The sequence below is a fragment of the Corapipo altera genome, unplaced genomic scaffold (assembly GCF_003945725.1).
Source record: "Corapipo altera isolate COAL_440 unplaced genomic scaffold, ASM394572v1 0, whole genome shotgun sequence".
NCBI lineage: Eukaryota > Metazoa > Chordata > Aves > Passeriformes > Pipridae > Corapipo > Corapipo altera.
This window is the reverse complement of record NW_020884872.1, coordinates 6,287,997-6,308,680: the sequence shown is the minus strand read 5'-3', so window position 1 is coordinate 6,308,680 and position 20,684 is coordinate 6,287,997. Positions and strand designations below refer to the sequence as shown.

At 41.6% G+C, this 20,684-nt stretch overlaps 1 protein-coding gene across 1 annotated transcript in view; it reads left to right on the top strand.

Moving 5' to 3' along the window:
* Positions 1-454: 454 nt before the first annotated feature.
* Positions 455-20,684, top strand: part of LOC113943730 (amine oxidase [flavin-containing] A-like) — a 36,731-nt gene continuing 16,501 nt past the window's right edge. Inside the window, exons 1-4 of the mRNA XM_027635920.1 lie at positions 455-578; positions 11,588-11,682; positions 13,721-13,858; positions 20,407-20,511. Of these exons, the coding sequence (XP_027491721.1) occupies positions 533-578; positions 11,588-11,682; positions 13,721-13,858; positions 20,407-20,511 (384 nt within the window). The 5' untranslated portion in view covers positions 455-532. The remainder of the gene's footprint in view (positions 579-11,587; positions 11,683-13,720; positions 13,859-20,406; positions 20,512-20,684) is intronic.

Here is a 20,684-nt window from a genome sequence, read left to right as displayed (position 1 = left end):
ACACAGCACTCAAGGTGCAGCCTCACCAGTACCAAATACAGGGGGAAAATCACTTCCCCAGTGTTGCTGGCCACACTATTCCTGATACAGGCCAGGATTCCATGTTCTTCTTCCTGTCAAGCAGAACCCCCAGGTCCCTTTCTGCCTGGGTGCTCTCCAGCCACTCTGTCCCCAGCCTGTAGCGCTGCACGGGGTTGTTGCGGCCACAGTGCAGGACCCGGCACTTGGTCTTGTTAAACCTCCTGGACTGGTGCGACACCGAGCCGGTCCCGAGCCGTGCCCATGGGATGCAGCATTCCCGACCCCCCCAGAGCACTCCCGGTCCCGCTCCCACCCCGTCGGGCCGGACCGGGGGCGGGGCCTGGCCAGGCGAGACCCCGCCCTTTGGCCGCTCCCATTGGTGGATTTGCCGCCTGGCCCCGCCCAGGGGCGTGACCGGGGCGGGCGGGACGGCGCTGTCCCGATCCCGGCGCCAGAGCCTGGACGGAGTCGCCGTCGCCGGAGCTGGGAGAGGGACCGCGGGGAAAGAGCCATGGCAGAAAAATACGACGTGATCGTGATCGGGGGCGGCATCTCAGGTGGGTCTCGGGGGGATCACCCACCGGCCCTCCCCGTGGGGGCGGTCCCGGAGCGCGTCCTGCGCCACCGGTGCAGTGAGTCTGGGGGCGGCGGGAATGGCGATGGATAACGATGGATAACGCCGGTGGATAACGAGAGTGTCAGGTCTCCAGGGGCTTCAGGTGCGCTTGCGGAAAAGAAAGAGGGAAATGGTCCAAATAGCTGTTTTAGGGCGAAATTGCTCCTCGCTGCGTTGGTTTGTACTTCGTGCTCAGCCAGAGGGAGTCTGTAGGAAAACTGACTTTTGGTGTCCACAGGTGCGGGAGAATGCAGGGATACAGGCTGGGGTTGTTGCGGCCCGAGACAGATTGCTTTTTGACACTGAGGGTTTTTTAGGTTGCTCTTGCTGAGCTGGAAGGTGTTTTCTTTTGATAAATACTGCAGAAAAACATCTGGGAATATCTGGGGTTTGTCGCTGTGAAAAGAGCTGTGCCAATTACAGGCAGCCCAATTCCCTCCTCAGACTTTACTAGGCACCACTTCCCAAAATACTCTTCAGATCTACTTTGCCATTAGCAAGTGCATGGTGGCCCCTCATCCTTTGCTTTACAAAATCCCAGTAATTAATTATTTTTACGATACCTAAGATAAGAATGTTTTTATGTTGGAGAAAAATCCATATTTAGTTTGTCTATCAGACCAATACTGTTTTGGCAGCATCAGCCAGGTTTCAGTTTTCAGACAATCCTTGCTTCACTTATGATTCAGAAAAGGTGAGTTTTGTGACTGTGTGACTTCAGCTCTACTACAGCCATTATTGCTGTAGGTAAAGTTAGGTTTTATTAGTATTTTAGTTTTATTAGTATTATTAGCTTTCCTTTCCTTAATCTGCAGTGAATTAATGTGTGAAACAGCAAGTGGTTTACTTAATTACATTATTTCATTTACTAAAAGAATGGCAATTGTTTAAATAATTATTTGTGAGCATGTAATTGTGCAAATAATCTGTAGTATCACCAAACAGAAGGAATAAGTTTGGACCTAGATTTTCTTGCTTTTTAGTTTTACCAGATGCCTGGTAATTTTCCTGCTAGAAAGAGACATTTGGTCTTCATCCTTAAGGTTCCTGTAATGCACAGAGTGTCCTTAGGGAATTACCACCCATTCTGTGTGCAGCTGATGGCAATGTCATCTCGATATGGTGTTTTAGGGCTCTGAGAAGCATTCATTTCCTTCAGGGTGCCTTACTCTTCCAGCTTTCCGGCCTGTTGCATTGTTTTGGAAAATGCATTGAGCATTTCTAAGTGGTATTTTGCCTCACTAGCACAAGAATCAGTAAGCTGCTTCAGAACACTTATGCCTTGGACCAAAACCTGGTGTGGGGACTGAAATGGAGCCAAGCAGGAAATTTCAAGGCATTTTCACAGTCCCTGAAAATTTGTCAGTGGCATGAGGAAGACAAATAAACACGTCACAGCACTCATGGGGTACAGGAACATTTTTCATGTCAATGGAAACTCTTTGTCAGTGGCACAGAAATTGGTGTTTGCTTGTTATGAATTAGAACCGGCATCATTTTAAGAAAGCAGCCTTTGAAAAATAGACGATAAATGCCTTATTTAATAATTAATCCATCTTTACTCTACAATGCCGTTCACAGGCGAGGAATATAACTCTGATCAGCCTCTGGTCTGTTTTGCTTTTTGCACAGCTTCTCTGTCACTACCATTCATGTACCAATACACCTACACCTCACTTCTGCAGGAGGTTAGACAGTGCTGTTTTCTGGTCTTAAAAAAAAAAAAAAAAAGAAAAAGGAATCTGTATCTAGAATTTTGCTTCTCGTGGGATACATAGTAAAACATGCTCCAGTATGGGCAGGATTTCCTCTCAACGTCTCTCTGACTCCAATCTTGACTTGCTGTTTCTGTCTCTGAAGTTAAATTTGCAGTTGACTCATTTGTCTTCTTTTCTTCTTCTGTATTTAAATACTCATTACCTGGTGCTTGCAAGAAAGGACGGGAAACTTTGGAATAAACTAATTATTTACTAGAAATAGAGATGTGTATGAGATACAAGCAAGGTGCTTGTTATATTGAGTGTGAGCTTCCCAGTGGTGAGGTTATGACTTTTAAAAATATTTGTACAGTATTTATGAAATTAAGCTCAAATCCTGACTGGCACATCTGGAGTTGTCCATTCCTAAAAGCAAAGCATGGTCCTAAAGGCCAAGCTCTGAACAGCCTAACACACTCTTCTCATCCCTGCTCCTGGCCTGTGTATCCACAAGTCTGTACGTGGTCACTCCCAGGGACACAGAACTGACTGCCTGTAGGAAGCTGCAATCTAGGGATGGAGGGAGCTTCTGCAAAGAGTGATGCTCACTAAAGAAGCTCTTGGAAGAAGAACTCAGCTCTAGTGGCCTCTGCTGCTGAGATTTTCCTTCTGCACCCCATGGAATAATGTTCGAACTGTCCAAACTTTATCAGTAAATGTGTTTGGACCCCTACAGAGAGGGATCTGCAGAGCCTGGGCTAGATTCCTCTTTTCACAGACTTGCATGTTAAAAATGTGGATTGCGGCCAGTAAAAGCCTCAAGCACATTTATTATGTCACTCTTAATAGATAATGTCCCCTGTAATACAATTAATATTAATTATAGCATTTTATTCCGAAGCATAATAAATAAACTGATACTTGAAGTTAAAGACTTTGCCCATACCCACAGGGAGTTTTTATTTATACACCTTGAATATTGCTCCCATTTCCTATTTATGGGGTTTTCTACAGAACTGAAGAGTGTGTGCTGGTTTGGATTGATTTTGACCTTTTCCTTGTGCATTTTGGTCTAGGCCATGCTACTCCCTCATTTGTTGAAACACAGCAAGCTGATGGCACATGATGTGTCATGGATGAGTGTGTGATTAATTGTCAGGATCATAACCCTGACATCCCACCAGAGAGTCCTCTGCTGCCTGGTTTAAGGGTGAGGACACCTGTTGGAGTTGTTGTGGACTAACTACTGTATTGACAGCTTTCAGAAATTGTCCCTTTTATGCAGCATATCACTGCCATATCTCTCCCAACACACTGTCCTCATCCCAGCTACATTACCTCTCCACAAGGAAAGGCCACAGTTACAGGGAGATTCAGATTTTGGCTCCATAGCCTTTGGATACAGCGTGCCCAGGTACTCTGAGATACAAGATGGGTTGTAAGGAGGTCCTGGATGCTCAGCCACTGCTTGGGGACTGCTCATTATCAACTGGACACCACTAAGTGCTCAGAGTTTTGACTTAAACCTCATATATTTCAGCTTGTCACTTCTGGAAAATGGCTGCTGCCTACGTGTGACCTGTAATTTCTCAAAACTTTCTAACTGACCTTATCAGGGCATATTTTCACATGGATAACAAAATGTGCTGTTGACTCAAAGGCTACCTCCTTGCCAAATTTCAAGTTGCTGCTAGAACTTCCAAAACAGGAATAAAAAAAAAAATAAAAAAAGCGGCGAGTTTTCAGAATCAAAGAATACTTTTTCCCCTAGATGTTTAGAAATAGCCAGTCAATTTTGACCAAGATTTTCCAGCACAAAAGAATCAGCCTGATAAACACACCCTGAAAATTCAAGCTGAAAGAGCTCCAAATTTGTCAAAAGGAAAGAGTGTAAGCAAAATACTCCAGCTTTTTTCTGTAGGAAGTTTGGGGTGGATTCATGTGCCAACCTCACCTTACATGGAAGCCAAGTTTATCAAGAGATGTCATGGAGAATTAATAATGTTTGTCTCCATAATGCAAACCAGAGAGGCCTCAGATATGGAGAAGTATGTCCAGAAGCAGGCAAGTCCAAGAAAATGTGTGTGCTAATATCTTTTGGAAGAAATTTCAGTACATCATGTTACAAGTACAAAGCACAAGGGAAAACCAGGCGTAATTGAAACTTATGCTTAAGATTATAATTCTATTACATGGATAGTTATTATTGCCACATAAAAAGACATTTGTTCTTATCTAGAAACAAGGAGATTGCGTGATTATACAGAATGGTTGCTTAGATTTTATTGGCCAGGAAAAAGAACTGTTTTCTATTGCACTTAAAGAGGAGTCCATGGGCCACAAATTGTAGGAAAATCTGGGATGTAAAAATAGTAGTGATTAGTCTTTATATTGAAATAAAACATATGATATATTATTAAAACGTTTTTCCCCCTCTCCATGGAAAAGAACTCTGTGTTGGCATCTCCATCTCCACAGTGTGTGATGGACAACTTTACCACTAGAGCTACCTACGCCTTGGCTGCGTTCTCTGAGTGAAAGACAATAATGAGGAAATGCAGATTTTCATTGCTGGCTATCATGGCAGCACAACTTATGTTGTATACTGCTCTGTTTGTTTTGACAGCATGCCAAGCTGCTGGTGGGTGGTGGTGTCAGATAAACTGTCAAACACACAGTTGCTGGTGTAAGATAGAATCATTCCCACTTGTATAAATCTGGAGTAGTTTCCAGTAGATTTTTCTTTCTACTGTTACTTCTGAATTTGCATGAGATTTGACCTGTAGGACAGCTGGTTCCTAAAATATCCTCTGTTTATCTCTTTGCATTTCCCCAGTGCTGGGCTCTGTCTACCCAGTTCCTTCCAGCTTTCTCTCTGGATCCAACTGGAAAGCTTATCATCAGTGATATATTGTCATCTAGAACCAGAGATTCCTAAAGACCATTTTTTGGGATGCAGAAATAAATGGAAAGGTTTCACAGAGCTCTCAATTCCCTGTGTACTGCTAGCAAACTGTCATTATGACAAAAATTTACAGCAGGGAACCCATATAAAGTGTAATGGATGTTTTATAGAATACTTGCAAATAAGCAGAAGAACTTTGCTGCTAAAGATGCAAAACCTTATGATGTTGGGCATGGGTTTTGATTAACACACTCCTTTGTGTTATGCCCAGTGCTATGTATTTAGTTTTGGCCAAAATATGGTTGTGATGTGTTCATTATATAATTCATATATATATATATATATACATATATATATATATATTCTGTATCATATTAGTAGACAATATAATTTAAATGTTCACTTTTCATCATATCTTTCACTTGGACTTCTATGGTAAATGCCTCATTTATAAACATTCCCTAACCTAGGGGATAATCTGAGTAGTGACAGCTGGTTCTGTTCCTGGGTGAAGAATGTGTCATGTTTGGTTTTGGCAAAAAGAAAGTGTACACAAGCATGATTCATAGGTTAGCAAATTCAGAGCTCTAAAGAGGGTGCTGTTAACTTATGGCTTGTCCTTGAGGAGCAGATTTTGCACCATACCTGAGGCTTAGGAGAAAGGTATTGAAAGGTAGGAAAGAATACTCCTGTTAACTGGGTAGGTCTGAAATCTTACAAGTGTTATTTACCTCAAGGAGGAAAAGAAATAGCCGGGTAGTTAGGACAGATCCCAAAACATCCCAGCATAACAGAAACTGGCATGGGACAGGCATTATGTCTTTCCTGGGAATACCAGTGATTGTGTTCTTGAAATTTGTGGCAAGGACATTGATCATAACTCAGCAGCAACATTTTTTCACATACTTATTTAGTTGAAGATCACTTTTAGCTAACAGGAATTTATTCTGCATAGACTAAAAAAAATGATCAATAGTTGTAAAATGTGGATAATTACTTTAGATGTTTCCATTAATCAGGTGGCATCAAACCATTGTTGTCTTAACTGGTGCTATTCATTTAAATGTGTAAAGGGAAGGAGGGTACTGCATTTCTAACTAATAATGCTTACACTTGCTAACTTTTTCTGCCTTTGTTTTGAGAGGAGGACATTACTTGGTCGAAGAGATGTTTACTTCAGTGGGCTTTGGACATGAAATTCTCAGTGGGAGTGTATGGAGAGTGGATTCATCCCCAGGGTACAATTCCCTCTTCCTGCCCACTGTGTTTCTGTTAAAATTGTCCATGAGAAACTGCCTTTGTGCTCTTCAGAACAAGGCTTGCAGCTGTAGAAAGCATTCAGACAGTAGTGCCATTGAAACCACTGAGTGGCTTGGTCTCAGTTGGACAATGTACAGTGTAATAGAAAATATTTATTTTCTTTTGCTTAAAATCTTTACTGAATCACGTGGTTTTGTTTCGGGAGGGGGGTGTGGTTTTTTTGTTTGGTTTTTCAGTTGTGGTTTTGAGGTGTTTTTTTCATTTGTTTGTATTTTGTTCCTAGAAGGGAAAAAAAGAATTGATGGAAAAGAAATTAAAAACATTTACCTGAAAATTGCAAAATACATGAACCGAGTCTGACTCCAATATCAAGTATTCTATAAGAAAGGATGTGGACAAAAGTATGGAAAGATAAAACACAGCTCCTGACAAACAGAAAATTGGTGATGTTAGGGTATTAAGCAATATTGAAGAAGAAATAAATGTAAACTTGTGATCCACACTGTGTATTTTTGTTGTTTTGTGAATTTAAGGGGCTGTAACTTAATTAATAGTGTTGTTGGGGGGGTGGTTTATATTTTCAGTGGCAATTTAAAATCTTCAAATCCTTGGTCTGTGAAAGGAAACAGTTCTTTCATTCTCAGCCTTCTGTATTTTGTTGCCCATTAGTGACTTCTCTGGTCAGTCTGATGTAACTGAGCACATTTTAACTGTATTTGGAAACTTCTTTAAATACTTTGATGTGCACAAAAATTCCAATGCCAGTAAAATCAGGGATGGGGGAGAAGGAGAAGAGAGAGGTGAGGAGGGGGTATTTTACCCTGTGGTCATGGCAGAAATATTTTCCTTCTCTCATGACATGTTTACTTGGCAAAGAGACTTCTGGCTGAAAAAATGAGAGCTGATTCTAAGGTGGCCACTGCCAGATTTAATTACTCAATTGTGTTTGGGAAAAGTTAGGTTTTCCATCAGTGAAACAGTAAAAATAATCACAGCATTAGGATACCATTATTTTGGAACTTCAATAAGGATATATTGCTAATTCTCTCACTTTAATGATGTCTATTAGAATAATGAGCAGAAAAGTCTTAAAATTATTTCCCTGCTTAAGATCAGAAAAATGTAAGGATTTTCCAGGAAGATTTTTTTTCCCCCATGCTACTCATTTAAAGCTCACTCGTACACTACAGTAATAAGCTAGTCTTCTTTCACACAATATAATTATCCCACGCCATGTGTAGTAGGGTGGATTAACAAGGATTTTATGAAGGAATGCTTTAATAGGTTGGGTTTGGTACACTTTCAGCTTGATAGTGGATTGATAAAAGGCAAGTGCACTTTGTCAAAGAAGGTAGCAAACAGGTAAACAGCACATCTAGAAAACCAGCAGTTTCTTTTTCGGTAGTGACAGGTAACTTTCTCTGCCTTCGTTTTGGTGTGCTCCATATGACACATAGAGAGTGGCCTCAGTTTGAAAGGTTAAAAGTTTAATGGTATCAAAGTGTATCACTGGTATCAGTGGTATCAATGGTTTCAGTGATATCACTCCACTGCCCTTGAGTGTTTTGCAGAGGTTCAGCATAGACCATGTGAGAAGTGCTGTCTCTTATGAGGGAAAGGTGCTGGTGATTTTTGTTTCTGACTGTGGTATGTCAGTGAATCTGCTTGGTGCTGTGGATTTGCAGAGCCTAGTTTTTGAAAAGTAGAATTACTATTTATTAGTATAGAGTTACTATCACATGTCCAATTAAGTAACTTTTCAAAAACTCACGTTGTTTGTGCTACAGAACTCATATCTGCTTATATGCCCTGTATCAACCCTGATATTGAGGCAACTTGGAATTATTCTCGTAAGTCTACCTTTATAAATGCTTCCCTACAAAATGAGGAACCCCTTCCCACATTACAGGACTTGTCTGGGGATCAAGGTTCGGTCTGTTAAGTCCCAGTGTTGTGCAGTACCTGTAGAGTTGAACTTTTCTCTCCTGTGAGGTAAGATATGGCCTTTGTTGTATTTTTCATCAGGCTACATACAAAATTCAGTGTTGTTCAGCATCTGTGTGTTTCAGCCTTGAGGTATGTTTTGTAGTCTGCAGATTGGCATCAGTTCACCTCAAGTTTTTGGTTTTTTTTTAACTGTATATCCAGTGTTTTGATGAACTTGTAAGTGCTTTGCTTGCTAGGATTATGACAATTTTCTGAAATGAAAGTGGCAGCACTATGATTTGTAGCAGCAGTAATTCCGAGTCCCTTAATAGTGCTGCAAAATCAATAGGAACAGAGCTTTCCTGCATGGCATCTTCAGACCGGGGAGCTGCTGGTGAGATTGCCATAGAAACCCTTGTGGAGGATGTCTCGCCTTGTTTATTCTCATTTAACAGTAAGTGAATTTCTACAGCCAGATACTGCAGATGAGGCATGGTTTTGGCAGGCTCCTTCCATCTTGCTGAGGCAAGTAGTATATTTCTAATTCATAGAATTAAAGTGATATCTGGAAGGAGTGCAGCCAGTGATTCGGGGAGGTTTGCAGCTTTATCTCAAGGCTACACTTGGAGGAGCTGGAGATGTCACTGGGGCACAGACACAGCCTTGGCTGAGACAGGCATGTCTGTGCTGCAGTCACACCCACACACACCAGTGTGTTTTAATTACCTCACCTGGGCCTTGACTGTGACCCAAGAGGTCTCAGCTCAGTTCTGGGTTCAGCTCGATATGGTGTGTTCACACAGAATGGTTTGGGTTGGAAGGGACCTTAAAGACCATCCCACTCCAGCTCCCTGCTGTGAGCAGGGACATCTTCCACTAGGCCAGGTTGCTCAAAGCCCTATCCAACCCAGCCTTCAGTGCTTTCAGGGGTGAGCATCCACTGCTGCTCTCTCCCTTGGCAGTTCCTGAAGGTGCACTGTGAACTCTGGGGAAGTACTGGAGATGATGGAGGGGACATGAGAGACCAGCTGAGGGGAGCTGAGCAGGAGCAGATGGGGCAGGGAGCTGGAGAGGAGGTCTCATTCCTTCCTCTCTCATTCTCACTCCATCGATCAAACAGTCACTCTCTGGTGTCCCAATGTATTTCCTTCTCTTTCCCATTTTTTTTAACTCTGAAGCCTTTTTTCTTTTTGGACAAATGTCTAAGGTGACACTTGAGTTAACAATAATGAAACGAATCACCTGTAAGTCTGGAGTGCAAGTACAGTTTTACAGGCAAACAGGTTAGAGAACCTTGGCCACATTGCAACACGTTCTTCATCCTCTAGCAGACCTTCTTTATTTGGATTTATCACATAATTAAGCTATAATCCAGTAGTAAGCTTAACTTCCAACTCAGTCTGGTGCAACCATTATTATTTCCAAACAACTGTGGCAGCAATATAGCTATTGAATACCTCATGAAAGGATGGTCTTAGGCACTGAGGATTTTCATACAACCTTTTTTCATACCTAGGCCAGATTATTTATTGCTTTATGTTCCATAGGATTACACATAAATGCACTATGCATTTTTTCAAGATGTATATCTACAGTAAACTTTCTTACAAAAGAATTTCCCACTCAGGCCTGAGTGTCTGGTGGTATTCACACAGAACAGAGAATTCAACCTTTTATATTATGCATGTAGGAAATCCATTATTTGGTGACAAAACCTGCTATATGTTTTGAAAAATCACTTTTGCTTATATAAAAAATATAAATATTGGTAAGAAAATGCTGCTCTTTGTGTTTCCAACATTATAGACTCATGGTTTCTATGTTGAGGAACACATGAATGCCATCACTGAAAGAATTAAAGAATCAACTTTAAAAAAATTGTAATATATTTCTCTAGACTTTCTTGGAGGAAAAAAAGTTATCAAAACTACTGAAATAAATTAGATCAATTTATAAGATATCCATTCCACAGGCAAATGGTTTGCATTTTTAAAAATTAGAATATCAGACAGAAGGAAGAATTAAGTATAGTTCTGCCCCAGCAGCAATCTAAAGAATGTGTTGCAAGGATGTAAAGTTATTTTCAGATGAGCATGAAAGTTGTATGTATAATTTCTGCCTATGTCAGACATTTGAACTTCCTCAGTTCTGGTTTCCAGTGAACAGTGTTCACTTCCCCATTAAAAGATTATGTGCACGGAAGTTTATAGTCTATTCTGTATTGTCCTTAGAATAAATGATTCCTCTCCTCTGATCCTTTCAGACATGCATTCTTTGTAGGCTCACCGTTGATTTTAATCAAATTTCAAGTTAGTGTAATAAACATGAGTATAATATCATTATTCCTTCCTGTAGGGTATCTTGGAAGTTCTGATCAATAAGGCTGGCTTTTGTGTACTTAAGGAGGGGAAACAACTTCAAAGAAACAATGCTTCAGTGCCAAACCAGCCTGCAGGGCAACAGGACAATCTGATTTCACCAACTCATGATTGCTTTTTACAATTTCAGATCCCATTTGTCAAAAGCAAAGAGGTCTCCTGTCCTATTGAATTTTCAGTTGTCTCTAGTGGCTCCATCACAAAGTCCCATAATTAGATGATTTTTGCTGAGACCATAATTCCTTTTATAAAGTGTCTACATACAGCCTCTTTGATTGTCATGGTCAAACTCCATTGCTGAAAATGAACCCTGACAGTGAAGCAGACTTTCCTCCTGCATGTGAACGAGGGTGGATAGGAGTGGAGTGAGTAGAGAGTTATGTGTGAGAGAAGGCATTGGAAGACTTTCTTGCTGCAACATTGCTATTTTTGTCACTTTAGCACTGCAAATCCCACAGTCTGGGTGCTGCCTTTCTATGCATTGCACAAATGAAGAGTAAGATGTGTGTCCCTTAATAATTGAGATTTTACTGCTTTTAAAATGACGCAATGCTGATCCAAAGGGGGAACTTCAGTCTGTGAACACTGCCTATGGAGATGGTTATAACAGGCAACTAAGCAGCAGCCACATGATTTCTGTGGTGAGACACCAGGAAAAGTTTCTAATTTCTCTCAGGAATTTTTGACAGCGGTTTATTGAAATCTCTGGTTGAAGCTTTGGTTCAGTTTTTAATGTGGCTGATTGCTGCCAATTGCTTCAATGTACTTTCTCTTTTTCTGGTAGGTTTGTCAGCTGCCAAATTGCTGTCTGAGTCTGGGGTCAGCGTGGTGGTCCTTGAGGCCCGGGACAGAGTTGGAGGAAGGACATTCACTATCAGGGTAAGTGCTTCTTGAGATGCTGGACCCTCACTTGTGCTGGTCTATGATATGGCAAGCATTACTCCTATCTTTGAAAAGATCAATTCTTTTGACCCAAGGGAACTACAGCCTCAACTCAATCCTCAGAAGATGACAGTGCAACTAATCTGAAGGTCATCAGTCAGAATGAGTTCACCAAGAGGAATTCATGCTCAATCAACCTGACAACCTTCTAAGAGGCAGTGACTGGCTTGGGAGATGAGGGAAGGACAGAGAATATTGTCTACCTAGACTTCAATAATTCAGCACTGGCTTCCATAAGATCCTCACAGATAAACTCATGTAGTATGGGTTGGTAGAGCAGACAGAGAGATGGACTGAAAACTGGCTGAACAGCTTACTCCAGACGATGGTGATCAGTGGTACCATCACTTTTGTCAAAGTAACAGAGCTCTGTTTGGACAGGTTGCACTGCAGTATATGCCAGTGGGCTTCCCTTTATAGGAGGTCATTTAAAATTGGACCTGGAAGCCACTCTCAGAGCCATCCAGTGGGATTTGTGTGCCTAACCAGAAGTGTATAGTTCCATTTTAGCTGCCCTAGGATACCTTGCTTGGCATCCAGCTACAGGTCTTCTTTGGATCATTACTCAAATTTGTCACCCTTGCAGAGAAGTCTTGGATAGCTTGGGTTGTCTAAAATGGTGTTAAACATCTATATTAAGGTGAATTCCACCCACACAGTCCTTTAGCCTATGTCTAAGGTAGGATCTGCTTTGCTTTTCACATTACACAGGAAAACCATCATCTGAGAACATGAGTGTCAGAGCACTTCTCCTCTTATTCCCATCTTGCTTTTTGTGATGTGACAGGTATGATAACTTAGAGCCCTAGAAGAAGAAGGCTGAGCAGGACCAGACATCATTACAGCTCAGACACACATTTTAAGGCATCTTAAAATTATCCAAAATAACACTCCTTCCTCTAAAAACAAGCTGCATCTTGATTGCCATTAAAAAGCAAATGAAATAAGTGAAGAGTCACCTGTGGCACGGGGTGATGTAATACAGACATTACCTCTGTTTCCCACTCTGGAAGTGAGGGAGGTTTAAATTATATGAGATGCCATTGCTGGGCAACAAGAGATAAACAGTGGTGTTCCAGCAGGAATCGTTGTGCGTGAAACATGAAGTATAAACACCATCCTTCTGTGACACTGAGAATGCCTGGCTTAAAATACTCACTGTAAACAGTGTTAAAAAGAGTTACTGTCTTGGGAAATCAACCTGCTGTAATGGTATGCATCCCTGAAAGTTCCTGCTTGCTTCCTGCTTCCCAAGGGAGTGCAGTGCTGGACTGAGAGATGCATTGAGCAACTTTGATGACAGGCATGGCTGGAGGCTGCTGGCCAGATGGCTCCAAGGTGTGCAGTACTGGAAAGGAGATTAATCTCCTTGAAAACTGCGGTGCAGTGCTCAGCACCTGCAGCATTAAGTCTAAGCAGGTATCTGCAGAAAGAAAACAAGCCTTGGTGCTGGAGATGGTTTCAATTTGTGAAGTGTCTTGCAGTGACAAGAAAAGTAGCATGAATTCTGAAAAAATTCAGTTAGATTTAACCAAAGTGTTGATGGGGTTGGATATTTCTTCATATCTCATGTCTTTTGTAGAACTAAAAGGGCAATACTGAAAACTAGTGAAATTTAAAAGAGAGTTAAACCCAACTGCACACTTGTGTGTCACAAAGTGAAGACACTGTGAACTCTGTGTATCTGTCATTACAGAGCTCAATGCTGCCTACTTTTAGGTCAGTAAATACACAGAATCACAGTCACAGAATCATTTATGTTGGAAAAGACCTCTAATATCTTCAAGTCCAATCTTTGGCCAATCACCACCTTGTCATTCCAATACCTGACCACCATTTTCACAAATAAATTCTTCCCAAATGTCTTACATATAGATTCCATGCACATTTCAGCATGGGATAATTTCTTCTACTTCTAGATGCTCGTATTGAGGACCTTCCTGCACAGCTTCTGATTCCTGTGTTCTTTTGACAGAATGAACACGTTGGTTGGGTAGATGTTGGTGGAGCCTATGTGGGACCTACCCAAAACCGGATTCTCCGGCTGGCAAAAGAGCTGGGTGTTGAGACCTACAAAGTGAATGTTGAGGGCCATATGTTCCATCATAAGGGGGTAAGTATTGCATCTTCCATGTTGAGATAACCAACGGTATCCTTGAGCTTTGGAAATTACTGACAGTCATTAACAGGTTTTCGTTTAAAGCTCATGTTTAATAATCCAGAAAGCAGCTGTTTTAAGTGTTGTTATTCTGTTTTAACTTACTGGGATCAGTGGTTCTTATACTATTTTCAAAAGATTTCAGAAAATGGAACTGAGAGGAGTTAAAAAATCTGGGATACATTTGGCACATTATTTCTGAACAAGCCCCTACCAAGGCTTACCATAAGCTTCATGTCTGAGATGTGAGTCCAGGTGGCTGGTCTTGAGTAGGTACTGGTGTGGCTAAAGCAAACTAGAATGAAACCTGCCTTCAGATCAGAATTCCAGCCCTTGTCTGAGATCTTTGAACCACTGGTTTTTTGCTCAGGTCCTAATCAGGACCTACTGCCAAAACAAGTGCAGAGTGAGAACAGTAGGGAGAGGCACAAAAAAGGGCTTAAGATTCATAGGTAAGAGATAAACTGTCTATCTCCTCAACTCACAAACTATTTTAGTTTCCAAAGACCAAATTTTCAATTTTTTTTTAATATCCTTTAGTTTTGGTACTTAACACACTCTGGCAGAACAAAACTTGAAGCCTATATGAGTAAGAGTTCACATACTTGGTAGGGTCAAGGCTATGTGATGGATCCTTAATTGGTTTCATTTCTATTACCTTCCCACTTTTTCTTCCAAGAATTAAAGCAATGTATTCATGCTGCAAAGTTTTATCATCTGGTTCTGCAAGCACCCCTTATTGGGGAGATTGGTGCCATACTTATAAAGTAGACACATCCTAAACAATTGCATAGTGACTCCACAATAGTAAAAAAGTTATTTTTCATGCCTTCATGTAAAATGAGTGTAATTCTACAGCAGGAGGGCTGAGCTGATTTGTACCAGCTGAATGTTTGTCCCAATCTATTTAATTTAAGCTCGGGCATGGATCTCTTAGCATCCTAAAAGGCACTTATCTTCTTTATGTTAAATAAAAAGCTGTAATGGGTTACATGAATTTGAGCCTTTAATCCATTTTGACACTGAAGCTGCAGCTTTTTATTGTCCCACATTGCATTATGCACGTCCTTGCTAATGACCATGTAATTTTGTACGATTTCTTTGAAGTGAAAGCATGTTTCTAAGCAAGGGGCAGCATTATGAGCTATTCAGCCAGATCACAGGCTATGAATCCATTCTGGATTTGGCACTGTGGTCCTGCTAAGCTAATCAGGGTCCCAAGGGAGCTGTAGTTGTTGGACAGCAAAGGGGCTTTAAGGTCTACCACCATGGACAGACTTAAGCAATGGACAAATCATAATGATGCTTTTCCTCCAGTAGGTCTCATTTCTCCCACATCGTCTTCCCATGAATTGTAGGGTTTGTCTTTTATTTTCTTTTCCTAAGGTTTTCCACAGCTGCTTCTCCTCACTCTTACCTTGAGACATTGTGTAGTCACCGTGTCCTTTGATTTAGGGATGTGTTGCTGAAATCTGTCTTACATCCCACTTCTACAACACCATCTGTGCAGTCCTGGCTGTTGGCTGGGTGGGTCAGTGCCCAGGGCTCCAAGGAATTGTACGTTTTACCTGCTGCACACTGTTATCACGCTGGATGATGAGTTGGCCAGGTAGGGATTTGTGCTCTCCTAGCTGTAAATGTGCCTTTCATATTCCTTAAAGATTCTGCAGGAACACGAGCACCTGTGGTATTTCCTAGATGACAGAAAATGTTAAAGACATGATTTGATATTAAAGGATCATTGCCCCAGAAATTAAATATTAATCTGAAAGACGGACGTGTTGGGCTAAGACACCATCAACTATGGGCCAGCTGCTGCCTTTCAGGCTTTAGTTAGACCTTTCAAACTTTCCTCCTTGTGTCTCATCTGTTATTTCTGTCAGCTGGTGGCTGTCCAGGAGCCTGTAGCCAGGGCCAGACAGGAAGGTCTCTTCCCAAGGGCTTTCTTCAAAGTCTGCAATGTTGTGTGGTTTGTCAGAGGCGACAGAGAGTGTTTTGAGCACTGACTAAGCATGGCTTTAGATTTTGTTGTGACAGTCAAACAACTATACGCCATCTCCAGCACCCGCAGATTAAGAGATTTTTGATCTCCTGTTTACCACAGCAATCAGTTCAGTTTGGCTTTTTCAGAAGATTTCCAGGGTGCTGCTTGGATTGAGTTAGGGGAAAGTGGGAAAGTGGTTTATCCTAGCAACGGAAGCAGCCAAGGGAAAGTGGAAATCCCCAGAGGGATTTAATGAGCTTCTTTTCTCTGAAAGGAATTTTTCCCATATGTGTGTGGAAAAACTCCACGTACTGCAAGCTTTAAAAACCACGTTGCTTCATTTGTGCAGGTTTCCTTTGTAGTTACAGTTTATTTGAAAATCCAGATATGCAACTGTTGTTTATCTTTTTTCTTTTTATTTGTTCATTCTTTCCCATCAGTTAGCATGGTAACATGAACTGCTTTGGCGTTAATTGGGATTTTTTTGTATCCTGTTGTTGCAAATTTGTAACTTCAAACTGCAGTGTTTGTTATGAGCCCCAGACTTTCTTTCCATCAGAATTTCTTTGTGGCTACTCTCCTGTAGTTCAGCAAGAATGCTTTAGGACTGAGAAAAGGCAGATGTGCTGGAGTTTTCCCTTCCCTGAAGAGGCAGACAGCATTTTATTTTTACAGAGGTCCTTGAAGGTCGCTCTGTCGTTTTCACCTTTTTTTTTTAGAGGAAGACCCTATAAAGTAAAGGTATTAGGGCCTTGGTGTGGTGTTAAGCTTCTCATATAATTGCAGTCCTCTCAGATCTGGCAGTAGCACCCAGCTCCAGTATATAGAACATTAGTAAATAAGGACTGATTCTGATTATTTTTTGCTTATGATTCTCAGAGCAAGGTAGCACTTGAAAAAAGATGAGCATCTCTATGCAATGCTTCACGCTGGACATCAAGTCTTTTCTTTCCAACATCTTGCCTTAAGCTTAGGGTGCAGCAGGTAAGTCTGTGCAGATCACCATAAATCTACAGTTCAGACACAAGGAACCACAGACAGTCCCAGGTATTGCAATGCTTTCAGCGTTGGACCTGTTGGAGATGCTGAGCAGAGGAGGAGCTGAGGTCTCACACTGCCCAGAGCCACTGCTCTGCCTGTGTGTGCTGTGCATGGCCCAAGGCAATAACAACTCCTGCTCTGGGGCACAAGGGATGCTCCTCCTGAGCTTCCTGATGTGTACCTCGTCCCCTGCACAGCAGGCAGGAGCCAGACTTGCCTTTCTCAAGACTGCAAAAATTGTCAGCTCCTCTGGCACAAATTGAAACTTGGAATGGTGTCACAGCTGGGGTGACTTGGGACTAATTCCTGTAGTTATGGCTACAAGCTCCAGAGTAGCCCTGGGCAGGGAAAAGACAGACAGAGCTCATCTTCCTCTGCTGCCTTCTTTCTAACCACTGAAGTATGGTGCTTGAGGACCTTGTTTCCTTTGGATTGGTGTGAGGTAACTAATCCAAGCAGGCAGCAGGACCCAAATCTGAGCTCTGCAGGAGCTAGGACACGCTAGGAAATGAGAAAAGATAGATAAACTCTGTGGGTCAGTCAAGCAGCCATGTGTTGGCATGGGAAAAAAGCCAGTAGGTTATTTGCCTTTCAGTTAAGAAAACAGTTGTTCTCAAAATAGTACATCCAGAACACTATAAAAACTTGTTTAAAATCAGAATATTGCAAGACCTTCCCTGTTTGCAGTGAGCTCCTCTGTGAAACATGCAGCCAGAGCTTCTCTCCCTAGTAGGGAGACAATATTAAAAACAAATTAATAACTTACCAGCCCCAGGTCACTTGGGCTAGATCTATTCCCTGCTGTGGAGATACTTGTGCAAGAGAGAAAGTTGAAAAACTGATGTGTCTAAGGCTGTTTGCCTTGCGCTGTCTGATGGGCAACGGGAATTTCTTTCCTGGGATTTGTTAGAATTGGGCTTTCCCTTGATCAGCTCCCATGTCTGGTAGGTGCAGCCCCATCTCACAAGGGGTTAGTGTGTCTGTGAACTATTTCAGGCTCTCTGAATTTGGTCTTAGCCTCTTCCAGGTCTGTTAACACTGTTAAATTTTTCCAGCTTTTCCTGCCATTGCTCTCTAGTCTTACTAAAATTATGGTTTCTTTGCATGCAGAAGAGAACAACAAATAATACAACTTTAGACTGTTAATTATCAGCTGCCATTTTTAGTTCTCAGTGGATAAACTATGTTTTCCCATTGATCTCCCTGGGCTATGCCATTGTCCAAAGATGTGGGACTAATAATATTTTCAAATCAGCAATGAAAGGGTTGTTCTTTTTTCAAATAGCAGATAGTTGAATATCACATGTGGTACATGTCATACCAGTGGCCAGGATGGTAAGATTTCTTGATCAATCCTGAGCAGTTTGTGGTCATGGTGGTCTAATGCTAGTATAGAGTGGAAAAGCTGGAGAAAAATACTAGCTAGCCACAGTGGACAAGGTCTCTCATCAGTTGCTCCATCTGCAGCAATCAGGACAGTTTGGAAGTTTCTCAACCTGTAGCTCTTGAACTCAGGGGAGTTTATGCTGGGGGTTGGAAAAGCTGTTTTGATGCAAATCTCATCATAGAGTTTCTGAGAGACACTTTTCTTGGGCTGGTTTTTTCCAGCAGTATAAGGAGTAGGTTTGGCTGAAAGCAAGAGGAGGAGAGGAGCCTTAGAGGAAGTTAACTTTTTACTTTCTTTTTAAAGAAGTGCTTCCTGTTTTAAGTTAAGTAAACTAAGGATAGGAGGAGGGTTTGCAAGTTACACCACTCCATATAAGCACAATCACTTATCAAAAAGCCTGTTGTGAAAGGAGGTGTCACTGAACAGTGAAAAACTGGGAAGTTTTCACTGCTACTCCTGATTGGGAGGCTTATCTTTTCCCTTTGCCCCCTTGCAGTATTGACATTACAGAACTTAAGTAATAACTTATTTTCACCTGGATTTGGGTGGCCCGACAGCATTGCTTAAAGGCAGGATTATTGGTGTTAAAACATGTTAAGGAAGACACATGGATGGCACCTGTGTTCCCAACCAGAATAAAAAGTTTTGCAATAAATGAACTTTGAAGGAGTGATATTTGATGATCTTTTTCAAAAAGTAAATGTTTTTATGTGCATCAAGAAGAAAACTATTAGCAGTATATTGCTGCTTTGTATCAGGATATCCTTCTTTGATACAGAATCGCTTTATGACAGCAAAAGCTGTAACATGCAGTACACCCCTTTGCATACATTTTTTGTTCCTCTTTTCTGTGGCTGAACACACAGTGCTCCAAACTGACAGCGAGAAATTTTCCTTAAGAGAAAGGAAGAGGCAGCATCTTGTGAAGGAGTCCCCTGCTGGTGGTTCACGGGAGAAGTTTGTCTGCTCTTGCCGTGGCAGAAGTGTTTTGCATGCACATGTGCACCTGGTGAAGGCTGAAGCAGCAGCATCCCCCCCTACACCTTCCTCCAGTGTAAATCTCTAAAACAGAATGAAATGGAGATAAAAGAGAGAAAAAAGTATATGGTACATAAGGTTAAGATTGCATACCCAGAAATCTAGGGGTAACCAGCCACCTCCAGAGTCATCCTGGTGACTTGAAAGCTCAGTGTTTGTTGGAAATTTGAAAAAAAACCAAACCCTTAAGCACTTGGATCTCAAGCTGAACTGAGTGCTGAGATCACAGCCTGGTGCTTTTCTGGCCCAGAGCAGAGATTATTGTGTCTAGGTGGAACAGGAGAGTGGCTTTGCTGCTCCCCTCACTGAAGATGATGAGGAGGAACAGCACAGACTGGCCCTGACAGACTCCAGAGCTGGGGCACTGCTGTAGCCCTCTTCTGAGGACAGAGGCACCAAGCAGTGTTGGCCAAGTCTTGTTATGGCCCCTTGCCCACATACACTTGTCTCTTCTATTGCACCTGTCCTGGAGCTGACAAAAGTTGACCAAAATGTAGGAATTTGGATATTTTACTGCTTTTGCCAAGCCTGAAAGCTCACTATGGTCTCTGAGTTTCATCTCACGCCTTTTGTCTTTGTTATGATCTTTGCAGAAAAATGTTCTGAAGAAAAACAGAAATCCGTAAGTGGTACACACACACACACACAATTATCAGAGAGAAGACCAATAAGTTCTGTCTTGACAAGTGGGAGGAAGGTGCATTTGGCTCCTGCTTCGTGTCCCCTGTCCTTGGGTCACCATCTCATGCATTTGCAGTGCTGCAGCCTCTTGCTTGGACTGTTCAGGAACAAGGAATATTGCCTCTTTGGCCATTGCTTGAGTCTCCTTAGCCCAGAATTTGACAACCTGCTCAAATGTACCCCTCCCCATCCCTTCTGAATAACAATAATAATAAAAAAAGGTGTTATTGTCCTTTTTAATATCAGTCCAACTGTTTTTTCCCCTCCTACTTAGCTAAAACCATGTCATGACTTTGAGAATTTTGTGTCCTTTGGTAATGAAGGTTATGTTTTGTTTTATTTAATTTGTTTGTGTTTTTATGTGTATTTTAGGGAAAGTCACGCAATTTCACGGGTATTTGCCCTTCAACATGCAACCCCTTAGTTTATCTGGATTACAATAACTTCTGGAGAACCATTGACAAGATGGGAAAAGAGGTAGGCTGTGGAAATTGCATGTTTCCTACAATGTTCAGGCCACCATGAATAAATCAGTTTTGGTTTTGTTTGGTTTGGTTTCTGGTATGTTTTTTTATTGCTTCTTTAATATAAAAAAAACTCCTCAACAACAAAACAGAAAAGAAACATCCATCAGGAAAGATATCTATATT